At 36.7% G+C, this 23,853-nt stretch overlaps 1 protein-coding gene across 1 annotated transcript in view; it reads right to left on the reverse strand.

Annotated features, from left to right (window-relative positions):
- Positions 1–3,798: 3,798 nt before the first annotated feature.
- The window catches only part of LOC121407543 (coiled-coil domain-containing protein 102A-like), a 33,425-nt gene continuing 13,370 nt past the window's right edge, over positions 3,799–23,853 (reverse strand). The window contains exons 2-8 of the mRNA XM_041598675.1: positions 17,981–19,489; positions 13,394–13,502; positions 10,260–10,376; positions 9,406–9,615; positions 6,763–6,933; positions 5,719–5,822; positions 3,799–4,565 (exon numbers count right to left, since the gene is read on the reverse strand). Coding sequence (XP_041454609.1) covers positions 4,466–4,565; positions 5,719–5,822; positions 6,763–6,933; positions 9,406–9,615; positions 10,260–10,376; positions 13,394–13,502; positions 17,981–19,212 — 2,043 coding nt within the window. The 5' untranslated portion in view covers positions 19,213–19,489 and the 3' untranslated portion in view covers positions 3,799–4,465. The remainder of the gene's footprint in view (positions 4,566–5,718; positions 5,823–6,762; positions 6,934–9,405; positions 9,616–10,259; positions 10,377–13,393; positions 13,503–17,980; positions 19,490–23,853) is intronic.

A 23,853-nucleotide genomic window follows, 5' to 3' on the forward strand; every position in this document is an offset into this window, starting at 1 on the left:
CTCACTATTACTGACTAGAGAATTCTATCACACATACTTTTCAAGGTGGGTGAGAAGAGAGAATACATTGTTTTCAAGGTACATATCCAATAATCCAACATATTTCAAATAATGAAACGGGCATATGACAAAGCAATTATTTGCAAAGAATGCAAAAAAAATGCAAGGATTAGGGTTGGAAACAACTAAAAATGTATTCAGAAGAGGTCGAAGGGGGGGGGGGGAGGTCAAAAACAATGCCAATATTTCAAGAAACTCCAGGAGCATATTCTGACTAAATGATGTCCTTGAAAAGCCATCGGGGCTCCAATGAACATCCTCCCTTCAGCAAATTCAACAAATTAATACATGTACATACTTTTTAGAATATTTATATGTATGGTATATAAAATTCAATTGTGTAGTGAAATGATAGTCAGCAACTACAAAAAAGAAAGAAAATAAGAAATAAACCTGTTTTTAGAACAAAGTAATTGACATTACACCACAAATATACCATTTCTTAAGGAAGTCTAGCGTTTCATTTTACTAAGAATTAACCTGGAACTGAACCTAGAGTACTCAAAGGACTAAACTTACCATATTACATCACAATGTAGTCTACCAGTAAGAAAGAGAACCTTCTATTATAGAGTTGAACACCATATCATGTTTTAGGACGACTGCTCCTCATGATATGACAAATGCCTATACCTAGAGAGATTTGGCCGTAGGAGCCATTTAAAAAGAATATATTGTTCCAAGCAATTATCATCTAGCAAATGTCCTTGCATCATCTTTCATCTCAACATTATTCTCATGTTGTGGAATAATCATATTTTAAAGCATGATCATTTTGTTACTAAGTAGTAAAATAATATAAACATAATATATATGGTAAAATAAATAGTCATGAATTAATCATCATTGGTGGTATATGCATAATACAAAATCAATACACAAATGCTGTGAAGTTAAATAAATAAATAGATACACATTATACTCACAAAAAGTAAGAAGACTCAAATCTAAATACAGGGCATATCAATAAATGTTGACATACTTCGAAAGACAAGAGAAAGATGAATATCTAAACGAGACATGAGCTGTAAAATTGTATATATAATATTTTATAATGAAATATAAGGAAATTGAACAATTGGAATCAAAAACAGAGATAAAGGACAGAGACACAGACAAGGAGACAGGCAGACCAATTCATGAAATGTACAATATATCTACAATGTATCACAAAACTAGACAACTTTCTCCTTTTGATATACAGCTAATCATACAAATAGCCTATGCACATGGTAATATGATATTTTCTATTATACAATATGTCATGTGTGATATGAATCTATCAATAATGAAAACTAGCCCTATTAGCCTTGCATTCAGTTCATCCAAAGCTATAAATACACACATCCACGATAAAATTACAAAATATGACTTCTTGTTTCACAGGTATAATATACAAGAAATCTAAATCCTTCAAGACCGAGGATTGATGAATACAATATCGTTCAGCGATCATACATATATATTTCAACAAAGTCAGCTCAGATAAAAACAATTCCCTTTTGGACATGTATGTAGAGATTTCCTATAGAGCCCATCAAATAATTTCTACTTTTTATTCCATGTATTTAAAAGGGCATTTTCCTCTGTGCACACAACGCTAGCCTACAGCCCTGGTATTTTCATTCAGACTTTGATCAGGATCATGGCACATATCAAAATGCTTTGGCAGATTTTGGCATGGTTTAAGGTAAAAATAAGATATTTACAGATTAAAAATCTAATGGTTTAGATTTTTACAATTTTAAGGCAAAGCCAATTGTCAACCTTATTAGCGATTTTAAGAATTGACTCATTTTGTATATATTTCTTTGAAAAAGGGATTGATAAAAACCATGAACAACAATACAATAAATCATCTATCATGGTATATCACTAGCAAAACAACCAATCAAATTAAACCATCTATGAGGTCATTCATGACGGTATAATTACCATCAGTTGTAACTGTCCTCAGACATACCAGGCTTAGATAAGAGCAGAAGCAATTACGATACCCCAATTTGGTGATTCCAAGAAATTGTAAATAAAAATTTTTAATATTCAAGTGCACTTACCAAGCCATAACCATGTTTGTTTCTTCCAAGAATGATTTGGATTTTAAAATGTTGTTAGGAGATGCTTAATTAATACATCTTATTAATGGTTGACATTCTAACTATTGTTCCTTAGTTAACAGCAACACAACATCATTTGTGGGTAATGTTTCTGTTCTCCAGTTTTATAGATATTAAATCTTAATTCAGAATTGCAATTTCTAATATTGCCACATAGTGTGAAGAACAAAATCCGTATATGCATTCATAAATTGTTCTAAGAAAAGCTAAGTAACCCACTTTCAAATTGATTTTCAATATTGGCTTGTTTCGAACTGAATGGGTACAGAAAAAAGAAGATAAATTGATGCCAATATGAGCAGTGCACACCAATTACTGAGTTAATGAGTAAAAAAATGGTTAATGGTTGACCACACCACTTCTACTGCACTAATGGTCATTACATTAAAGATTTATTAACTAGCTTCAAGGTATATTCACTTGCATCAAACTGCCCTAAAGAGTGACATTATTCATTCAACACTTCACATCATCTGACAGTTTCAAGAATGCATACACTGAGAGAAAAACAAAATGTGCACAGTTCACATATTTAGCACAGAAACAATTGCTATTGTATGTACACTGCGCACGCGTATCTAGATCTTGTGCGATCGTCACTGCATGTGATGGAGAATGATGGACACAAAAAAATGAGGGGAACGCCCTCTTCAGTTTGCGAGTACTCGGACTAATTCATAACACATTATGAGCCCATGGGCTGAAGTGATCAGCGAAAGTTCCATCACTGCCAGTGATGAGTGATGGAAAAAATACCCTTTATCACGTGCCGACTTCTGACCAATCCTATAGCAAGATTCTTAGTATGCAGAATATCAAAGAAAATTATTTGAATTCTTCGAGGGAATTGGCACTCAATTATATCACATTGCCAATTTGCTATAGTATTATACATGTAGATTATACGGATTCAGAAGACAAACACTATTCTACAATGTCTCCTGAAGCCTGTTGCATAAAACTTACCTGAGAAAACTCTGGTAAAAACTGAAAACTAAGGTTAGTGTGATTTCTGCCAGTGACTTTAGCACAGGGCAAAATCTCCGGTAAAAACAACCTGAGTTTTCTCAGATAAAAAGTTTTATGCCACGGGCCCCTGTTATGAATTGTCACCATTTTAATAAAAGGCAAAACAAAAATAACATAAACATCTAAAAATTAATGAACGTATCCAGACTGATAACCTTACATCAGAATGTTGATGTTACCTTATCTCAATAGATAGTTCTACTCGTATTTCTTCCAACAGAAAAAAAGTTATATAAACTGTAACATGGAAATGTATCCCAGAAAAGAATGGAATGTGAAACTGGAATCTGTTTGGTCCGAAGGGATGGACGCTGTGAGTGGAAACTTGAAACTGACATTTCACTTACACAATTTTTAGACTGAAGAAACAAGAACCCTTACAAACACAAAAGGGGCCGCAAAACAGTTATGAAAGTAGGAGGGGGGGGATACTGACCATGCAAAAAATCAAAATCAGATGGTAATTTTTATGTTTTTAGAAAAAAGTGGAGGGGGGCTGAAGCCCCCCTCCTATTGGTTCCATGGCCCCGGCACAAGATTCAATCAAATACAATTCATGAATGCCCACATCTGCTTTAACATTCAATAAAAGAATGTTTGATACTGAAAGTCATTGTTTATACTAGATAATTACCTTCCTTCAACAGAAATCAAAAGGATAAAAAAACACATTTAGCAGACTAAAAACCATTGAGTTTCTAATCTGCAGTCTAGTTTCTTTTAAACTGACTAGTAAAACAGAGAACTTCATTGATACAAACATGACACTTGTCAGAATTGAATGCTAATTAAAATGAAAGCAATACTATCTCTGGAATTGATTCCAGGCAGAAATCTGGCTTAGCATATTTCACAGTGGCTGTCCTTCATTCCTAATTGATTTTTACAATACTGAAATGAGAATAGTAAGCAAATGACGCTAAGTGAGTGATAACTGCTGAAAACTTGTCCAGACTTTCATTATTCAGGGTGCTTAAACATGACTGCTGCATGTATCCACCCCTGAGGATTTGCTTCTTAGAAATAACTATCACCATTCAAATAATATATCAAATAATGCACAGGTTCCTGTTTCAGGGCTGGCTTTACTAAGATTTGCTACTTAACGTACCAGTTGTCCTGGGGATAAAAAAAAATTGCCTAGAGATATTTGGTTTGATAGGGTGGATACCAAATCCTTAGTGAGAAGAGTCACTTTCAAATGCAGTGATTATCGTACAGATCCAAACATGATCCTCTGAGTACAATCCACTTCTTGATCAGTCAGAACAGGACTCGGTATCGCTTTTATTATCATTCCTCTTCAGAGTTGACATTCTCTTCTTGGCAATAGTAAGATTTGAAGTCTGAGTACGTAGTCTACGAGAAAGAAAGAAAATGACAAATACACACACAAAAAAAGTCATTGAGTGAATTCGTGCAAAGAGAAACTTGGATGATTTCTGACCCAATCAGGGTCAAGTAACACAAAGGTTAGAGATTAATCGAATATTTGATTTCTAGATTCAATTCTACATTGTGGTCAATGCAATTAATGATTTAAAAAATGTTCTACAATGATTTCTAAGGTTTGCGTTACTAGTCCCAGGGTCCTGTAACACAAAGATTGGCGACTGATCTAAAATTAATTTTCACAATTGATTTTACATTGTGATTAATGCAATCAATTATAAAATGTGACAAATTATAAAAAATGTGATTAATTGCAAGCAATGTGTTACGTACCCCTGGTCCCCATCTTACAGAGTTATGATCGATCCAATCAATCATAACTCTATGGAAATCCGTCAGTGTCAAGATTTTGTCAAAAGGAAATTTGCAAAATATCCTTTGTAAACAAAGGAGAACACACCAAATTGTCAAGAAGTCAATGAATTTTATGAATATACATCACATATAGAAAATAAATTGAACAAACATGCATTATATCATGTTGACTTTGCTGGCTCTCCATACTTTTGATTGGATCAATCGCAAGTCTTTGTAAGACAGGCCCTTGGTCTTCTGAAGTATGACTGACTACTGATTGAAACATGCAAATATTGATATACTCCATGACTTGCCCTCAAGTTATTAATGTGAAAATATGTGCTCAATCCATTGCTTTCATTATCTTTGAAATGCATCTACTTATCTCTGATTAATCTATGTTAAGTGAAAATTAACCATCATAAAAAGTAAAGCAATAGAGAATGATGATCACATTAAAAGTACTCCAGAAAGGAGGAAGACACATTCAAGCAGCAAAACACTTAATACAAGTCTAGCGCCCTCAAGTGGCAAAGGCCTCCCAACCTTTCTGACTGAAAAACTGGGGTGATTTTGCTAAAGCAATTTCCACGGTAGTTGTATTACAAAGGAAGAAGGATCAATAAAAAAAGAGCTAGGATTGGTAAAAATTTGAGATTCTTTTCTTCAAAGTCAGTAAGCTAACTGGGCAGGCAGACATTTGCCTCAATTTCTTTCCAACTCACTCAACACCCTTCCTTTATATGATTGGCATTTTTCTTACCTGTTTTGTAGATGATCTATTTGAAGGGTGAGGTTTTCATTCTGTTGTAGCGTCTCGTCCAGGTTCCTCTGAATTTTCTTCACAAAGTTTATTCTTTCATCGACCTGGAAGCCCAGAGAAAATGAGAGAAATTTTAATGTAAAAGGAATCCAATAAATCGATGTTTATTACAATATTTATACGCTGTTCACATGGAAACAGAAAAAAAAACAGACAAAATATGGAGAAATAGTATAGAGGGAGAGGAAGAAGGGAAATAAAGAGAAAATGAAAAAGGATTAAAGGATTACAGTGAAATCTTTAATCACTACAGCACAGTGTTGATTCCATATATGATTCTCCTAATCTAGAGTGCGAGTGTGGTTGGGGTGGAGGGTGTCGGTTCCATTGCATAGGAGAGTGTAATAGTGTAAGAAGTGTGCACTGCTACTCCATAGAGAGCAGGGGGATAGGAGAGAGGGGATGGGCATGGTTCACATGTTGATACAGGCATGTTTAAAATTAGGAAAGATCTATAAAAATGGTCTCTGTTCACCATTGCAACTGCCATCAGACACTGAACCACCTGCATCATTCATTGTTGTACCCCATCCTCTCTCCTTGTATATGTTTTTTTTTTTTTTGTTCATCCACTCTGGTCCCCATTTTCTCAAGGTCAAATACCAATTATATCCAAGATTATAAACCAAATTATGGTGCCAATTACCATTGCAATTCACTGGATTACCCTATCCTCAAGTGAGCAATATGGACAAAATTGGCTGTTTTCATGTGCAAATGCCTATGGAAAAAAATTGCTATATTTCTTCAGGTCTTTCAAAATGGCTGCAGATCAGTTACACAAAGAAAGAGAAAATGGCTACAAAATGGTAGGTTGTTCACTAGATTGTTTGCTAATCCCTCTTCAGTTCATCCATTCCAATCCCTTTTTTCTCAAGGACTACTACCAATTCTATCTTAAATATTGATTAAAATATGCTATATATTCACATTGGCAACTTCCTTTATGACCCTCATAAAATTCTGTACCATTTATCAGCTTACCTCATCCTCTCTCCTTGCAAGATCTCTCTTCAGTTCATCCACTCTTATTCTAAGTTTCTTGACATCTTCTTCATGTTGTTGACATCTGGTGGTGGTGTGGTCTAGCTCAGCCAGTTTGTCAGCTAGCAGCTTCTTCATCTTGTTATGACTGTGCTTCAGTTCTGTCAGCTCCTACAAAGAACAAGGCATGGAAAACTTCTTAGTTCTTACTCAAACAAAAGGGTTTTAAGGAAACATATCATCAGGAAATTTAAAAAACAAGGTAGAATTATACCCCCCCCAAAAAAAATCAATCCAATTATATTTCAAACAAGTAATAACATTTGACAGGATGTGTCTTACTTTCCAACTGTTATACAGTTTAGACCACCCACCTAGCCAAGTATAATGAAGGACTGATGAATAACAGACTTCCTTTATGCTTTTTTAAATGAATAATTACAGAGTAGAGAATGTTATTAATTTTGCCTATGTGTAAGCAGTTTATCATTACAAGATGCGTAATTGGTACAACACACAGGATTAAGACCAACATGTGTTCTAATTCACAGAATGAAAACTGAATAGCAGTTGCTACATGTTTCAAGTGTCACAAATTCAATAAGAGGAGGGTATAAGTTTGTTTTAAAAAGGGGAAGACCACTATAGGTATCAGTAACAGTTTGGACCGATTCTGACAATTAACAATTCTATGCAAATTATTCAGGCAATAAATAAAATACAGCATCATTTTTTTTTTCATTAATTAGAATTACATACATGTATTCTCCAAATGAAATGAAGTGTTTTATGAGCCCTTTTCCCCAAAATGCAAACTGTCAACAGTTATCCCGAGGTGGCTATATTAGATATGTTGCCAAAGAAAACCAAGGTTTAGAGAGTCTGTCTACTAAAAGTAATGTAGTATATCCAAATGGTGTTGGCATCTCCAGTAAATACTAACAGCCATACAGAGGGGAAACACCCAACCATAGTTTTGCTATCCAGGTGGGTGTTTCACAAAGATTTAAGCAATCATCGATTAATATGCAGTAATGCGCTTTCTTTGAGCCTGATTTGACCAATGTGGCGATGCATTCTATACCTCATGGCGCATGTGACTGGACATTTTAAGGGTTGACGATTGTTCACATGTAAATCTTTGTGAAACACTTCACAGGACCGATACCAAAGTTCTACACCTGTGACTAATTAATTCAGTCTGCTGTCTGTTTCCCGAGCTTCCTCACTTGGGAACATTCATGTTATGACAACACCACACCCCTACATGACTTTGTACATACCCTAGACACTGCTGATGTGGTTAAAAACAGGCGCACTCCTTGATTATAATCAAAGTCTGGTTTAATTAGGGCATGCACATCAACAGCTTTGGGGAGCATTATTAAACCCAGAGCAAAACTCTACTGAGACCCCCAGGAAATGGAAAGGTGAAAAAAGGGTAAGATGAAGGTCTTGAAATTACTGGTCATATTTTACTCCTCAATTAAATTATGATTTCTCTCAATTTATCAATTCTCTCTCTACTTATCTCTCACAACTATCCCACCCCTACCACCCCCCCCCCCCCGAATAAAACAACAACAGAAATGACTAGGCAGATCGTTGACAGTACGCAGTCAAAATTTGTAAATGAAATCTGCAACTTCTTCCAATTATTTTTTACAGCTAAAAGAATTTTAAATTTTTATTAAAAAATAAATCAAAATGTCTGAAAAGGATTTACAATAAGGAAATATCCCACCCCTTCAAACTAACAGCCGATTGTGTGCCATAACCATGTGGGTGGTTATTAAGATGTAATCTCTATTATTTCCTAGTTATTAAGTTGGCAATGCAGCTGTCATCTTCTGCTCAAGGTTGAAGACAATCAAATTAACACACATTTGTGTTTGGATTGATTGAATTTCCTTTCCCCAAGTTAAAAAAAGTCCTAGTAAGGTTTTCATGAATCTACTTTCCAATGACTTTCACTGAGAATTGTTATAATCTACTAAAATCCTTGAATCTGATTGGCTGAGACCAAATCTATCACTGAAAATCACTGATTAAATGCTTCATGAAACGCTCCCCATGGTTATCAAGGAAGGATATTTAATAGTAATGATCTTGGCACAGATTCTTTGTTCCTTTTATAAGCATGACAGTGAACTTCAAGTTTCCCTTGGGCTAGTATTCAAATTCAATACTCAAATCAGAAATATCACAACTTAACTCACAGCATGTAGGTTTGGACTTTGGAGTGAATTCCAACTTTAGCAAAATGCGTAAAATTTACACATAATTTACATCCCCAGCCATTTATCTGAAAGGGCTCATTGATAGGAATAGTTTGTTTCCCCCCTTTAACGAGAGTAAATAGCACCTCCTCACAACTTTGTTGTGAAATCAATAAAATAAATGCCAATATCGCTTTTCTTATCGTTCCATGAAGCTGCTCCGGTGACAATTGCCCCGTTATGAATTCTAAACACTAATTGAATGACTAACTTAAACCCTGGATGTAGTACTATCCCTTACCCTAAACCTAACATAGACCCTATTGCAACCCTATCCCTAACGCTTAGACGAAATCAAGTCTGGATAAATATCCCGGAAGCAAATGTTGTGTCGCCCTTCTTTACATATACCACTAAGTCTTACCGCAGACTTAGCTTTGAGATCCTCCTGTGTGTTCTTAATAGTATTCTCCATCTCCATGGTGGTCTGTTTGCTCCTGATGGAGATGGTCTCCCTAAGATCCTCAATCTCGGATCTCTGCTTCTTGTTCTCCCGCTCCAGGTTCAGCTTCTCAGTCTCCAGGCGCTCCCTCTTGCCCCATTCTGCTGCATTCTCCGCCTGGAGCCTCTCAAGCTAAGGAGAAAAGAAATACGTTTGATGACAAGTTGAAGTTGGTATAACAGAGAGAATGTTTTACCAAAATGGAAAGATGGTCATTGAATATTTCAAGTACACAGTGGCGGGAAATTCCAGTGAAAACTGACCAGATGGCCAGCAAAGTAAAACATCTCAAATCAATCATCACCGACTTCAGAAAAAAGTATTCATTAACAATTTGCAACCGGTGTAAGACATTATTTTGTAGGTTCAACTGTGATGAGAAATGGTATGAAAGAAGTGCCCTTCAAATTTCTCTCATCCTAAGGCTATAATTGCAAACTGCAGCTACGCGATTTCACATTGGTAGATCTTGACCTTAAAAAATCATTAACCCACTAAACCGACTAGTTTTTCTTTCTTCTGGTAGACTTGGTACTTCACACATGCTTCCAATCATGCTTACTTTTTCCACTTCTCTTTTCTTTTTTTATCATTCTAATGGGCTACAGTGAGGCTTACATTAGACTAGAATTTTAGTTTTTCATATACCACTATTTCAATTTTTAAAGTAAGATTTTACAGGTTGAAATGTTCATATAAAATGCTATTATAATCATTTTTTAAAGTCGGATTTCGAACAGTTTGTGCAGTGTGTGCCAGGCTGTAGAGTACTGTACCTCTTTCCGTAGTGCACCTAGTCTCTTATCCATGTGATTCCTAGAGCTGGCTTCATCTTCAAGGTCATTAATGATTCTACCTATCTCCTGTTGATGAGATGTCTTCAATAGTTGCACCTGGGTTTACAGAAAAGGGAAAATATGATTGAAGGTATTCATATGTATTTCCCTGCAATGTATTAAAACCCAAATACCTAAGAGATGAAAAGCAGCAGAAACCCTGATTCATACTTGGGTGATAGCTTCTACATAACAATGTTATGCTCATTATCACTTCATAAAACGATTCCTATCTAGCTAATAATAGGCATATTCATGAATACAATTCAGTCCTATGATGGCAATTATCAATTTTTCATTCTTTTTCAATATCATTAGTCATACACAAGAAATGAACATATTTGATAAATTATCACCCTTTAATCTTTAATCCACAATCATGACAATTTACCAGCTTACCAAAAAAAGAAAAACAGATTTTTTATGTGACTGTGGAATAAAGAATGTTTTCTTATGTTTACACACCAAACAGATGAACATTTTCAGTAAATTATCACCTATTCTTATTTAAAATTGTGTCTAACTTATTTCATGACTTTACATACAGCAAGTACATTCTTTGTTTCATTTCAGTCTGCATCCCTACCCATAACCATTAATATCTGGTATACATGTGCCAATGCATAAGCATTGGGATGAATATGACTTTGTTTAAAACCTTGTTTCACATGACAATGAGGAGAAAATGTAAATGTAAATATTTCATATAATGAAATACACAATAAATAGTGAGTGAATGTCATCAGTCGCCTCATTTGCATACCGACCAGGATGTTCATATAACTGCTTTTGAAATCAAGAGAAAAATTAAAATGCCATAACTTTCTTATTTTACATACAATTTTAATGACATTTTCTTTCATTATCATGCTTGTTGAATTTTTCTCATTTTATCCAAATCAACATTTTGTTGGGGTGGACTTGTACCTCTAGAAATCAGCTTAGCATGGTTTTAATTTTACCAGTGGGAAGGCATCTCTGAGATGATGAATCTGTTTTTCTATCATAAAACGACACCCGAGGGTATGGGCTGGAGGATATGACGTCATGTCTGTTTACATAAAGACCCTGTATTCTACATGAGTAAACAGAGCCGTGCTGTTTGACAGCATACTACAAACTAAAGAGTCCATTGGGAAGATTCCATAATAAAGAGGAACAAATTCACAGCTTCAAGTAGAGAAGCAGACTCATGTAAGATCAATGGTGCTCTCTTCAATCACGATGATTTTATATACGGTACAATAGAAAATAATTTTCCTTCATCCAATTTAGCAACGAAACCCCAAGAATTTCATGTTGTATCATGTCCCATAACAATTCTTTGACTACCTGTTTCACCAGAGAACAATAGATTCGGTCCACTGAATCTATTGTTCTCTGATGAAACAGGTAAACAGGTAGTCAAAGAATTGTGACTGGTACTGTATGTTTGAAAATAATATTTTATTGAAATAATAGTACTTTACAAATATGTTGATGTAACATTTGATTCAAGAAATCCAGTTACAAGTTTTAGCAGTAAATATTCCTTTGATTATAATTAAATTTGTTATGCACTAAATTCTATAATGATACCAATCTACTTTCTCTTCCTTATATCATGTGCATTCAACATTTCACCTTGATATTTTGTTGAATCATTGCATTTTGATTACATCCACTGATACATTCTATGTGCACAATATTATATGATTCTACATTGATTTATTACTCTTAATATAGATTACAAATCATGCAGCCACAGGGCTTCTAGGAAAGGATTTGAGGGTTCCATGACATTTGATCTGGCGATAATCAATCTGCTCTAAATTCCACACACTAATCAACTGAACTAATTTTTGCCCTGGGTTAACACACTTTACCCTGCCCTTAAATAACCCCCTATTGCAATGATTATTGCAACCCTAACCCTACATCTTAGATGAAATTAAGCACAGAACAATTGTTGCAGGAGCGAATGTCGTTTCACAGATTTGACAGCATAGCAAACATAATATTTACTCCACATTTACATATCAGGTGCATACATTTACACATACGTCAACATAAAATAACTTAATTTGAATCCGTATACTTTCATTTTCTTTCATATTAGGAAAGTTGGTAAAATATTCTTGGTGAATAAGGAATCTATGTATCTCTTAAAAGCCAGTCAGAATCTTATGTATGTCTGGAAGCACGGAAGACAGTGACAGTACACCCTTGAGTCATATGATAGTCAGCATCACATTCATGTATGTCAGGTTCAGATGAGTAATCCCGGTAACCTGAGAACACCATGTCTCATCTTCGTCCCACACCTGCCGTACGTCCATTACAAACCCTTCTAGTCCTTCATAAAAAAACCCAAGTGGCTCATGAAAACCGAGGATTGGAAATTTAGGAAAGCCATGAGAAGCGCTGAATGTATCACATTGCGCATCTTTACCGGCCTTGTCAATGTAAACAAAAGCAACTGACAGTCTCGTCAAAGTCCTTGGAGATTCGCCGTGAAACCTTAGACAGACGCACAGACAGGAATAGCATCTCGGCGTCTCGTTATCACCAGAATACCAGAGTACATGTATGCTCTTAGAAGGGGAATTATATACCTGGGATTACATAGAAGTCATGAGAACTATTTTTAGTTTCATACATAACCAGTATTGGTTTCCTCCAGGTTGCTGTCCTATACAAATGGAATTCCTTACTTTGTTTTTTCCCCCTCAGGAGATGCATTTTACTATAATTAACTTACTCCGGGAAAGCACTTTCAACAGAGGATGAATGAATTAGCCATCCACATTGAAATCGGCAACATTAAAAATTTAAACCTTGAGAACATTTTATAAATGTAATTTCAAAAAAATGATGAAAAAATAAGCTACAGAAATCCTTTATGACCTCCAATATCCTAACATGCCATAGAATAGAAAGTTGATGAGTTGACTTTTTGAAAGTTAACATTCAAAATGAGCAGCAAATCTTCAACAATGATTCATGTCCTTTTAGTAAGTACCATTGGAGATATGAATAAAGATAAGCTGCCGGGGCTCACATGCAAAAGAAAATGGAATATAATCATTATTTACCTCCCTGATTGCAGTGTCCTTTGCCTCTTGAAGATCCGATGTTCTGATCTTCAGAGATGATACCTCTTGTTCTAACTTGTTAATGGCTTGATGAAGGGTGTCCTTCTCTCTGATGGTGGAAAAATATCACCATGAATACTTATTATAACATTAAAACTGATTGACCAAAGATGACAATTGTGACAGTAATGATGGTGAGATAGATGATGGTGGTGAGATAACGATGATAATGGTAATGTGATTGTGATGATGCTGATGATGAAGATGATGCTGATGACGATGATGATTGATGATGATTGATGATGATGATGATGATGAGAAGATGGTGATGAGAAGAAGATGATGATGATGATGATAGTGATGTGATGGTGATAGTGATGTGATGGTGATGACTATGATGATGGTGATGACAATGATTGTAATGTGACTGTGATGATGATGGTGATGGTGATGATGATGATGACGATGAGATGATGACGATGATGATGGTGGTGATGATGACGATGATGATGATTGATGATGATGATGATGATGATGAGAAGATGATGATGATGATGACGATGATGTTTTGATGATGATGGTGATGAGAAGAAGATGATGATGATGTGAGGTGATAGTGATGTGATGGTGATGATGATGGTGATGACAATGATGATTGTAATGTGACTGTGATGATGATGGTGGTGACTGTGATGATGATGGTGATGATGATGACGATGATGGTGATGATGAGATGATGGTGATGACAACGTTCTCGCTACCACGCGTCACGGTTGTCGGGCGCCGACAACCCTGAAAATTTTCAGGGGAAATCCGACAACCGTGAACTTCCCCGACAACCGTGGCCGACAACTGTAAAACAGGCCTAGATCTACAAAAAATGAATATATTTAATAACACAATCTGCTTTTCAGATCCTAAAATAAACTTGACGATTATTTCGTCCAAGATTTCTTCCCGGGATTTCTTTGACTCACTCACTACGCTGTATACGATACGACCCGAGGCCCAATCTCTTTTTTGGGAAGCGCGAAGATGCTTGCCTCGCTTGCGTATCGCATTGCTCACATTATTTACGTCTTTAAAATGGTCGTAAATACGGAAAAAAAATAAAGTGAGTTGAGAGGGGTACCGTAAGTTACTGGGTTAGGCAATGTAATTATTAGATTATTACGAATTTCGGTTTTCAGTTGATATTATCACTTATCTTTCAAAAATAAAGTGTCAAAAATAATATCAAAATTCGATCGGATTTTAATTTCATCTCGTCCCAGCCTTTGCTACATCGGGGCTACATCGACTACTTGAATTCTTTGAATGCTTTTCGTATGACACTCCCGTAGATCAGCGAATTAAGAAAATTATTCAAAGATCACGTTGATAATGACAAAGCCAAAGGAATGGATTGACATAATATCCAACTCATTTACTTACAGCATAATGATTTATTCACATTTATATTCCGATTTTACTCCATAATTTCCAAAGTCTTGATCTCTACATCGATCTTTTGAAAGTGTTGATCAATTTCGCGACGGTGTGTCTACCTAGTTCTGTATCACCGCACTAGCGCTCGCAACGATTCAGGAAACAAATCGCACATGGCATCAAAATCCTTGATCTGGGGATCAGAGTCTTAATTCCTATGGGATCCAAAACTAATTCAGTTCGAATGTTTTTTTTCAGATATTCATTGAATCTGTTACAATTTTCATAAGTAATTATCTTTATTATTAATATCATTCACATTTGTTATCATTACAACTCATCTTTTTAATGTGACTTATACGTATATACAGTGTATTTTCATTTGTATTGTTCTTTATTGCTCATGGCCTGCCAATTGAATAATGAGCGCACCTGTCACGGTCCTGAGAAATGTTTTTTTAATCATCACGGTGAATGCTTTATGAATTTGTTGTACAATTGCTTAACAACTACGATTTAAAATAAAATATTATTTGAAAAAATTGATTTGTGTGAAGGAGAAAGAAAGAATAAAGGGGGGGGGGGGTGGTGGTGGGCAATGTAGATGAAAATTATGGGATGTTTGTGACTTTATGGGGGTCGGAGGGGATTGGCGAAAAGAAGTCAATGTTCGGAGCGAATGAAATTAATATTCATTTACGGATGTGTCTACTGTGATTGATCATTGTGGCTGCATAATCTTTATGGCGATTGAAAAATCCACCTTGGGTCGGGAGGGGTACATGTACGTGATTCAATAGATTTCGATAGTACACACATTCAACAAAGTGTATTGACAATTCATTCACAGATATTCATTTTTAGTACGAATTGTGTGACCGTTTCACAATTCGTACTAAAATGAATATCTGTGAATGAATTGTCAATACACTTTGTTGAATGTGTGTACTTCTATCGAAATCTATTGAATCACGTACATGTACCCCTCCCGAGGATATGTATTTCGTTGTTTACGCCCACAATGAGTTGCTAGTATAATTTGAATATCGTTGGATGAATTTCACTGATGTTATGTTTTCTATCGGCATTGTGCTTTTATACAGTTAGCTTTACAACGTCATTAGCCTAATTACTGTGGATGATATTCATGAAATGAGTTGGAATGTGAACGAGACGCCCAAAAGCCGATGGCACGTGATCTAATTAGTATTCATTATCTTGGGCTTGAGCCAATCATTGTGCTTGAACGGGTTTCCCGATTTCCCACCCTGGAATGTGTGCCACGTGTGTGACCTTTTAACCTGTTGTTTGAGTGCGAATCAGCTGATTTCGTGACCTCAAATATTATTCATGTTGTTTACGCTGGATGAGTGCTATACAATTAAGAAAATCTTATTTTAATACTGTTAAAACGTGAATTTCTGTAAATTTAAAACTACGCCTAAAGTGATATTGTGATGCAATTTATTGAATCACGTACCTCGATCTTCATGATGCAAGAAAATATTTTTAGAATTTAAAATCACCAAAATATACATGTAAAGAAAGATTATTCAGCCATCATCATCAGTAGAATTCTAAAAAATATATTCGCTTTGAATATTGACTTCTTCACCAATCCCACACACACGATCTCAACATCCCCTTGTCATTGTCCAGGCCACGACCCCTCCCCTATCGCTATATCTCCCGTCGAACATCTACAACCCCCCCCCCTCTTCCTCTCTCTTTCACATACGCTGTATTTGTAGGCCTACATATTGTATTACCTAAAAATATTTTTCCTATCAATTAACCTATACTTTCAAAACATAAATCGCAATTAATAACAAAATCGTAATATTAAAGTTTTATGAATGACTAAAAATATTCCTCACGCTCGTGATGAGCACATTCATTATTTTATAGGTAACGAACAAACACAGCAATAATTGACAGTGATAAAAGAATCTTGATAAAAGATTATACACTGTAAGAGTAAACATCATCAACAGAAATCTTATGAGAGTTAGTTTCAGTGAGTATCTGAATTTACAAAACAAAAATTCGTGCAAATTATATTAGTTAATTGGGGACCCCGTCTCATGAATACCGATGTCCATTATTTGGAAGCCTCGTAAGAAATCTTCCGAGGCTTCCAAATAAAGTTGGAACAATCTTTGGATTTCGTAAGGGCGTACGTGACGCGGCGCAAGCTCAAAGGGCTACGCATGCGGTCCGTAGATTTAGTCGGTCATTGACATTGACATAATAAGCAACACGCATTCACAAAATTAATCGCACTTTTACAAGGATGTAGCGATCTAAACATTGAAATAATGGACTTAATTCAACGATGTCATCAATGTGAATAAATCAATGAACTGTAAGTATAAAATGAGATTGACATTTCCTTTCACCTTTTTAAGTTATCAGTACCGGTAATTGCCTTTCTGCTTCAATCGCAATTCGCGCAACTGTTACGGCTGTGTGGCCGGAGAAGCATTAAACAGACATAAAATGTGGTGCATTTAGCAGCAATCTAAGCTCGTCGATATTGATATTTTCGATAGCTACCGCGCTTCGCGAGGGAGGGGGGACACCCCCCTCCCGAACCCTCCCCCCGGCCGTGCGTGCTTCGCACGCACCGAGGCCGCTGCGCGGCTTTCATCGCTTCGCGCCGACAACCGTCAGAGTGAACCTGGCGAGAACGTTGGGTGATGATGACAATGATGGTGATGATGATATTGACTTATTTGACTATGTTGATGATGATAAACTGACACACAATCAAGTAAAAGATCATGATTCTTTGAAGCATGAAAGTTCCATATAATTATAAAAAAAAAAGCATTAAAGTTCCAAATTATTTGTATTCATTTTGAATAACAGCTCCTCTCCACTTTAATAGCACCATTGCTTTGGTTTAATATGAATTCACATCAAAAGTTATCAGAGTAATTTCCTTATTCTTTAGGGCTACAGTTAAAAAAAGGAAGTATTTACATCCGCTTTCAGAAACAAAGTTTGAATTTCCCATTTCTAGTTCTTTCATATTATGCTCAAATCAATTAATCTGAATTAAATTGTGACTAGTACTAAACTGTTTTTGTGTACAGTATGCATGTTAAGGTTGATTTGATAAAAAAAAACCCATAAAAAAAACATCATTCAACTTACTGCCTCTCCACCTGGATGGTCTTGGAAGCCTCATCTAGTTTCATCTGCAGCATGAAAGCCCTCTGTTCAGCCTTCTCTTCCGATGGTGATGGCATCTCTTTGGTCTTACCTCTCCTGCTTGGGCTATCCCTGGAGCCGTGGGATGAGGAGCCCTGGCTTCCTCTCCTGCTGTCCAGGTTTAAATCATGGAGCCCACCGCCCATGATGAAGGAGCCATTACCCATTATGGTGCTTGAAGTCTCATCAGGACCCCATCCAGGAGAGGTCTGGATCTCCATGGGTCTGCAGATTGGAAGATCAGTCTGGCTCATGGTGTCACAGAGGGTCACTTCCTGCGATGGCAAATCTTGTGACTCCATGAGCTGTGAGACAAAGTCCACTCCCTGTGGCGGAGCTAGGTCTTGCGGAAGCTGTATCACACCAACATCCCTCTCGGGTAGATCACTGGCATGGTTCACATTGTCTAGAGGGGAGGCTTCAACGTCTCCTCCACTGCTTTGTTTGATTTTAAGGCGCAACTGCTCATTGTCTACAAGAAGTCCATGTTTCTCTCGCTTTAGTGATATCGCTTCTTTCATGGTTGCTTCTAGCTTGAGTCGTAGCTGCCTGACCTCTTCTCTGGCTTTGTTACGCTCAGCACGAACCTTACCCCACTTCTCCCTCCAGTTTGCTGTACAGTCTGACCACCATCGCATTGTCTTCTCCATCTGTGCTGCTCTGGCCCTTGCTTCCTCCAGCTCTCTAAGCCTCATCTCTTCCTTGTCTTCCATAGGATTGTCAAAGCAATGAGGTGGAGTGCCACTTCTGCTGCTATCGCTTCCTGTCCCATACCCCAAACTGTGAATCCTTGTAGCACCGACATGTGTCACATCGCCTGCCTTCGGTGGGCCTCCTGACATTAACTTGATATCTAATGGATGTGGCATTGTTTCACTAGGGTCCATCACCATCGGTGCTTTATGCGGTCGCGGTGCATGAATGTGTGAGCTAACATGAATGGGTCCTGATGAAGCATGCTGCAAAGGGGGCGGAGGCTCTGCAATGCTCAGTTCATGGTTGGCGTGGATATTTCCTAAACTATGTGCCTTTGTTGATCGCCCCAGTTTTGGGCTACTCATTGGTTGCCCTTTCATTGGATTTGGTGGAGTCCTGCTCCTCTCCCTGCCCATCTTTGGGCTCCCTGGACATTGTACCCTTGTCCCCATTTTGGGGGATCCATTCATTCTGTGCATGGTCGCCTACCAATTCTACGAACAATACACTCCTGATGATTCAAAAAGAAAATCAAACACTCATTGCTTTGATCCACATAAATTCCCCTTCCTCCCGGACTAATTTGGCATGACTTGCATCCAGCACTGATCCACCGACGAAATCCTCGCGAGACACGGTTACGAAATGAGATTTTTGTCACTGGTGGTCACAGAGGCTTGCTGAACTCTTAAACCATTGACAGGCCAACGAGCACCTGATGGCAGCTGCTTTGTGGTTTGGGGTTGTAACCTGACCCTGGATAAAGAAGAGAGCGAGAGAAAAGAAGACAGGAAACTATGAATAAACCTCTCTTGCAAATGACTAAAAACATCTCTACGGATCGTTAATACAACAAGGTGAAGGTGACGGGTAAAATATCACCTTTTCTGCTCCCCACTCTCCACTACAGCTCAGCCCCAAAGCTTTCAACAAGGATTATAGATCTAAAGTTCATCATTAGCTTAAAAGACCCCCTAAATTTATATTATATCACAAGAGCCATCCTTCAATCACTCTTTTAGCACAAATTATAGATAAAAAACACTGTCAAAATCTATGTACATCGCACACTGGGCCAAGACCTAATACTGTATCTTTATATTATAAATTAAAGAAGAAAACAGCAGTAAACCAAAGTCTCTAGAATTACTTTCTAATGATGAAATAAAAAGAAATTCAGTAAAACTGTGGCTTTGGCAATGTTGGCTTTACACAAGTGCAATGGAACAGGAAGGGGGTACTTTTATCATGCTAGTAGGTCCATGCTTTTATCATTTTTTTTTCCACAAAATTTATAAATGTCCCATCTGACTGTGATTCTTTGAATGGTCAGCCCCTCCCTCTTTTCCCCTTTTAAAACCACTTTACAGCCTATGATTCTAGCTCGTATTATTCAAGCTTCTCTGAAACAAATGCCCAATCGCTAATTTCCGTTTATGTGATATACATCACACTGTCAGCACTGTTTTGAACTATATATATACATATGAATTTCCAAACCAAGTCATATTTTTAATGTGTGTCAATGTGTGTGTGAATCCAATCAGGCAAAAAATATTTTTTTTTCAGAGACTACTTTTCACAACCTACTGCTTTAATCTGCAATTTTGGATAAGCTTTAACATTGCAGTAAATGTAGATTTTCGGGGGCTCTTTTTTATTTTCTAGGGCCTTTTTGAGCATTTCGGGGGTGACTTCGCCCCGAGCCCCCATGTTATTTTTTCCCTGAATCAAATGAAGATGACAATAGGATGTCACTACATATGTTCATACATGTATGTATTGCTTTGATTTGCTTCAGCAGAAAGAGAGGGGGGAAATATTCAGATGACACATGAACTACAACATTCAAACATGTTTTAACCCCAATCAAGTCAATTAAAGGGAACTGGTTGCAATAATAATAATAGAGGTATATTTACCCAGGGTAGCCACTTCAGTTCCGAAAACTGTTCTCCCAGCGGGCCCTGCTGTTATTATTACCCGGCTAAGCTAGGCTACCTATTCAGGTGCACACAGCTTTTTGAGGAATAACTTCCTGCCGGTACCCATTTACCTCACCTGGGTCGAGTGCAGCACACTGTGGATGCATTCCTTGCTGAAGGAAATTACGCCATGGCTGGGATTTGAACCCACGACCCTCTGTTTCAAAGTCCGAAGACTAATCCACTGGGCCACGACGCTCCACTTAGAGATATATCTGACATCAGCCCTCAAAAGGTGGATGGATCAAAAGAAAACCGCATCTTGACAATAAACGATCATGCCTGTTACGAATGGTAAATTGCGGTTTTCCCCCCTCTTCATATAATATGGACAGGGATACACTGACATGTTAAAACAGAGGTTTTGGACATCAGGCTTATACTTGCAGAAAACCTCAGGGCCTCACGATGGCCTTGTCATCTATTAATTCTTGTGATGATTTAATGTCTATCAATTATATAAAAAAAAAATGAATCTGTCAGTGATCTCAACTGACCTCTGTGTGTTTTTTTATAGAAAGGCAGGTGCACGATACTCAAACCATATTGCCTAATGTCTTTACTGTAAAAGGCATGTATTAGTTAATTACTTGTCTCCCAAAAGGTCATATTCTAATTTAATGTTGATTTTAATAGGTCAATTTTGCAGCATATTCTTCAAGATAAACTTTGCAATATCAGGCCAGTACACCAAGATATTGTGTGGAGATTATGAACTGATTTTTTTGAAGTTAAATAAAAAAATATTCATTATTACTATAGAAGGATATGAAGATTAAGAAAGAAATGGACTTTACTACAATATTTGTAACCTCATTGCAAATCTTGCAATTCAACAAGTGCGAGAAGTGCCTTCAGCGTATGAAATACGAAGAATGATCATCCTTTGACAGGGAAAGAATACAGGTGATGGCCTTTGAAGAAAGACTAGTGTACAGTAACAGGTGGTGAAGCATGGGACAAAGTTGATTATATATGATGGACAACACACAACCAATCAGAATATCATCATGATTGACAAGGGTTGAAAATAAATTAACAGGGAAAAATAGCAGTACATATGAAGAAGCCTAAAAATATGAAAGCATAAGGGCTGGCATTCAACATTTATGCCCCCCCCCCCATGCTGAAAAGAAAAGACCCTAGGCATTATCAATAATTTGTCCAAAGAGTCCCTTGGAAGATCACATTAATGCATACAATCTAAAAGCAACTAAATGTAATTTATGTAAAAAAATAAAGATCTTTTGTTGTCAAAATAACAAATATGATATTGGATCATCTCCTCTAAAAATTATGGAGTACACCATACAAAAAAAACCCTCAACTTAAGATTTCAGCACATCATTCAGATAATAAGGTTAGAGGTCAGATACAGCCTATGATCTCAGAATAAATGAATCATTAAACAACTAAGTAAAAAAAAGAATCTGGCAGTAAAAAAAGTCATAAAAATATTAGAAGCCATTAATCCACAAGAACCTGATTAAATATTAATGTTCAGTGTAATAAGGCAGAGTTCACTCAGCTTCAGTCTCAACCTGTCATGAATAGGCAATATCCAACGGCACTATTACATCAATTAATTAACTGTTACCCACTTGTGGTTGACGTTCTCAAGAACAGAGTCAAAGATACAGTTATTTATAATCTTAGGGGTAATTTCATCAGTCCTCGGGGAAGATTCTCAAGATCGTCTGATCAGAATAGGATACATCCCTTCAATGTGGTTTTTACCCAATGACAGAAAGGAAATGAACTTGGCTAAAATTTAATTTCATTATGTAATAATATTCCGAGGGAATTTCATTTAGAATGGGTGGAATCTGATCGTGCAAAGATTAAACAAGTCATGTTTCTAAAAACAGATCTATGAGGTTCATTTGGGTTAAGCAGATTATCGCTGTCAGGTCAAAATCCAAAGTTCTGTAAATTGTGGTCCAAAAATATTCTGACACCCTGAACTTCAAAATAAAATTATCATGATATCCTCACAGAATGTTTTATTGAATATTCATAAACCAGAACCTGAATGGGTATCTACTTTATTTTGAGCGATACTGTATTAGTAATCAGTTAGAAATGATAAATAAAACTACTTTAAATAAAGATGACATTGGTTGTATCCCTTAAATATGGTTTCCAATTGGTGGATCTCCTTAATAATGGGACACATTTGCAAGGTGCTCTATACCGAATGCTATCTCAATTACATATGAAATATGATTAAAAGGGAAGGATACACTGATTTTTTTAAATACATAATTGCAAGTATGTGGTACCATTCCAAAATAAAATCATTAAGCACTCTTAATTGCCAATGCGATCATATGAACTGCTGAAATCATAAACTAGCAATTGATCATAAAATACATGTAATGCTGTACCATCTATCAGACATTTTGACTCAAGTATAAATACAATTAAAATTTTTGCCAATGAATATGAAGAGCAAAATAATTTTTTTTAAACCTTATGAAAGCTATGGATGTCAATGTGTTAATAGAATAGTCTTTCACAAATACTAGGAATCAGTGAAATAACACACTCAAACAGATTTGACTAAATTAACCCATTTACAATCTTGCCCCTTAAGGCCTGGTCACACCGCCCAAGCGTTATTGGAGTGGTCGTGGAGCAGTAGGGAGGGTCGAATTTCGCTCACAAAATTGGGGAAAAAAAATAAAAAAAACAACAACAATCGAAATCGAAAATGGTGAATGGTAGCGAGCGGTGATTATTTTTTCTCTCCGCTCCACCACCGCTCCAACAACGCTCGGGCGGTGTGACCAGGCCTTTACATGTACATCATATCTTGCAAAAGGCGGACATCCCAAACTGTCCGTACCCTTGACATGGTTATGTATGAAATGATTTGATGCAGAGAAATCAGATTATGACTCACTGCCAGAATGGGTCATTCTCCATTGATCGTGACGACGGCATCTTTCTGAGAAGGAGGATGGAATCTATCTCATCTCCTAAAATGGATTCATCTTTCAGTGAATAAACAAGCCAATCAAGATATTATAGCTTGACTCAGTGAGTACTGTCAAGCTTTGGAAATATCCTAAAGTGCACAATCACAGGCAGTTGTACTTATTTTTCAAATCCTGTGTTTGAATAAAGGAGATA

This window comes from Lytechinus variegatus, chromosome 2, assembly GCF_018143015.1.
Source record: "Lytechinus variegatus isolate NC3 chromosome 2, Lvar_3.0, whole genome shotgun sequence".
Lineage (NCBI taxonomy): Eukaryota > Metazoa > Echinodermata > Echinoidea > Temnopleuroida > Toxopneustidae > Lytechinus > Lytechinus variegatus.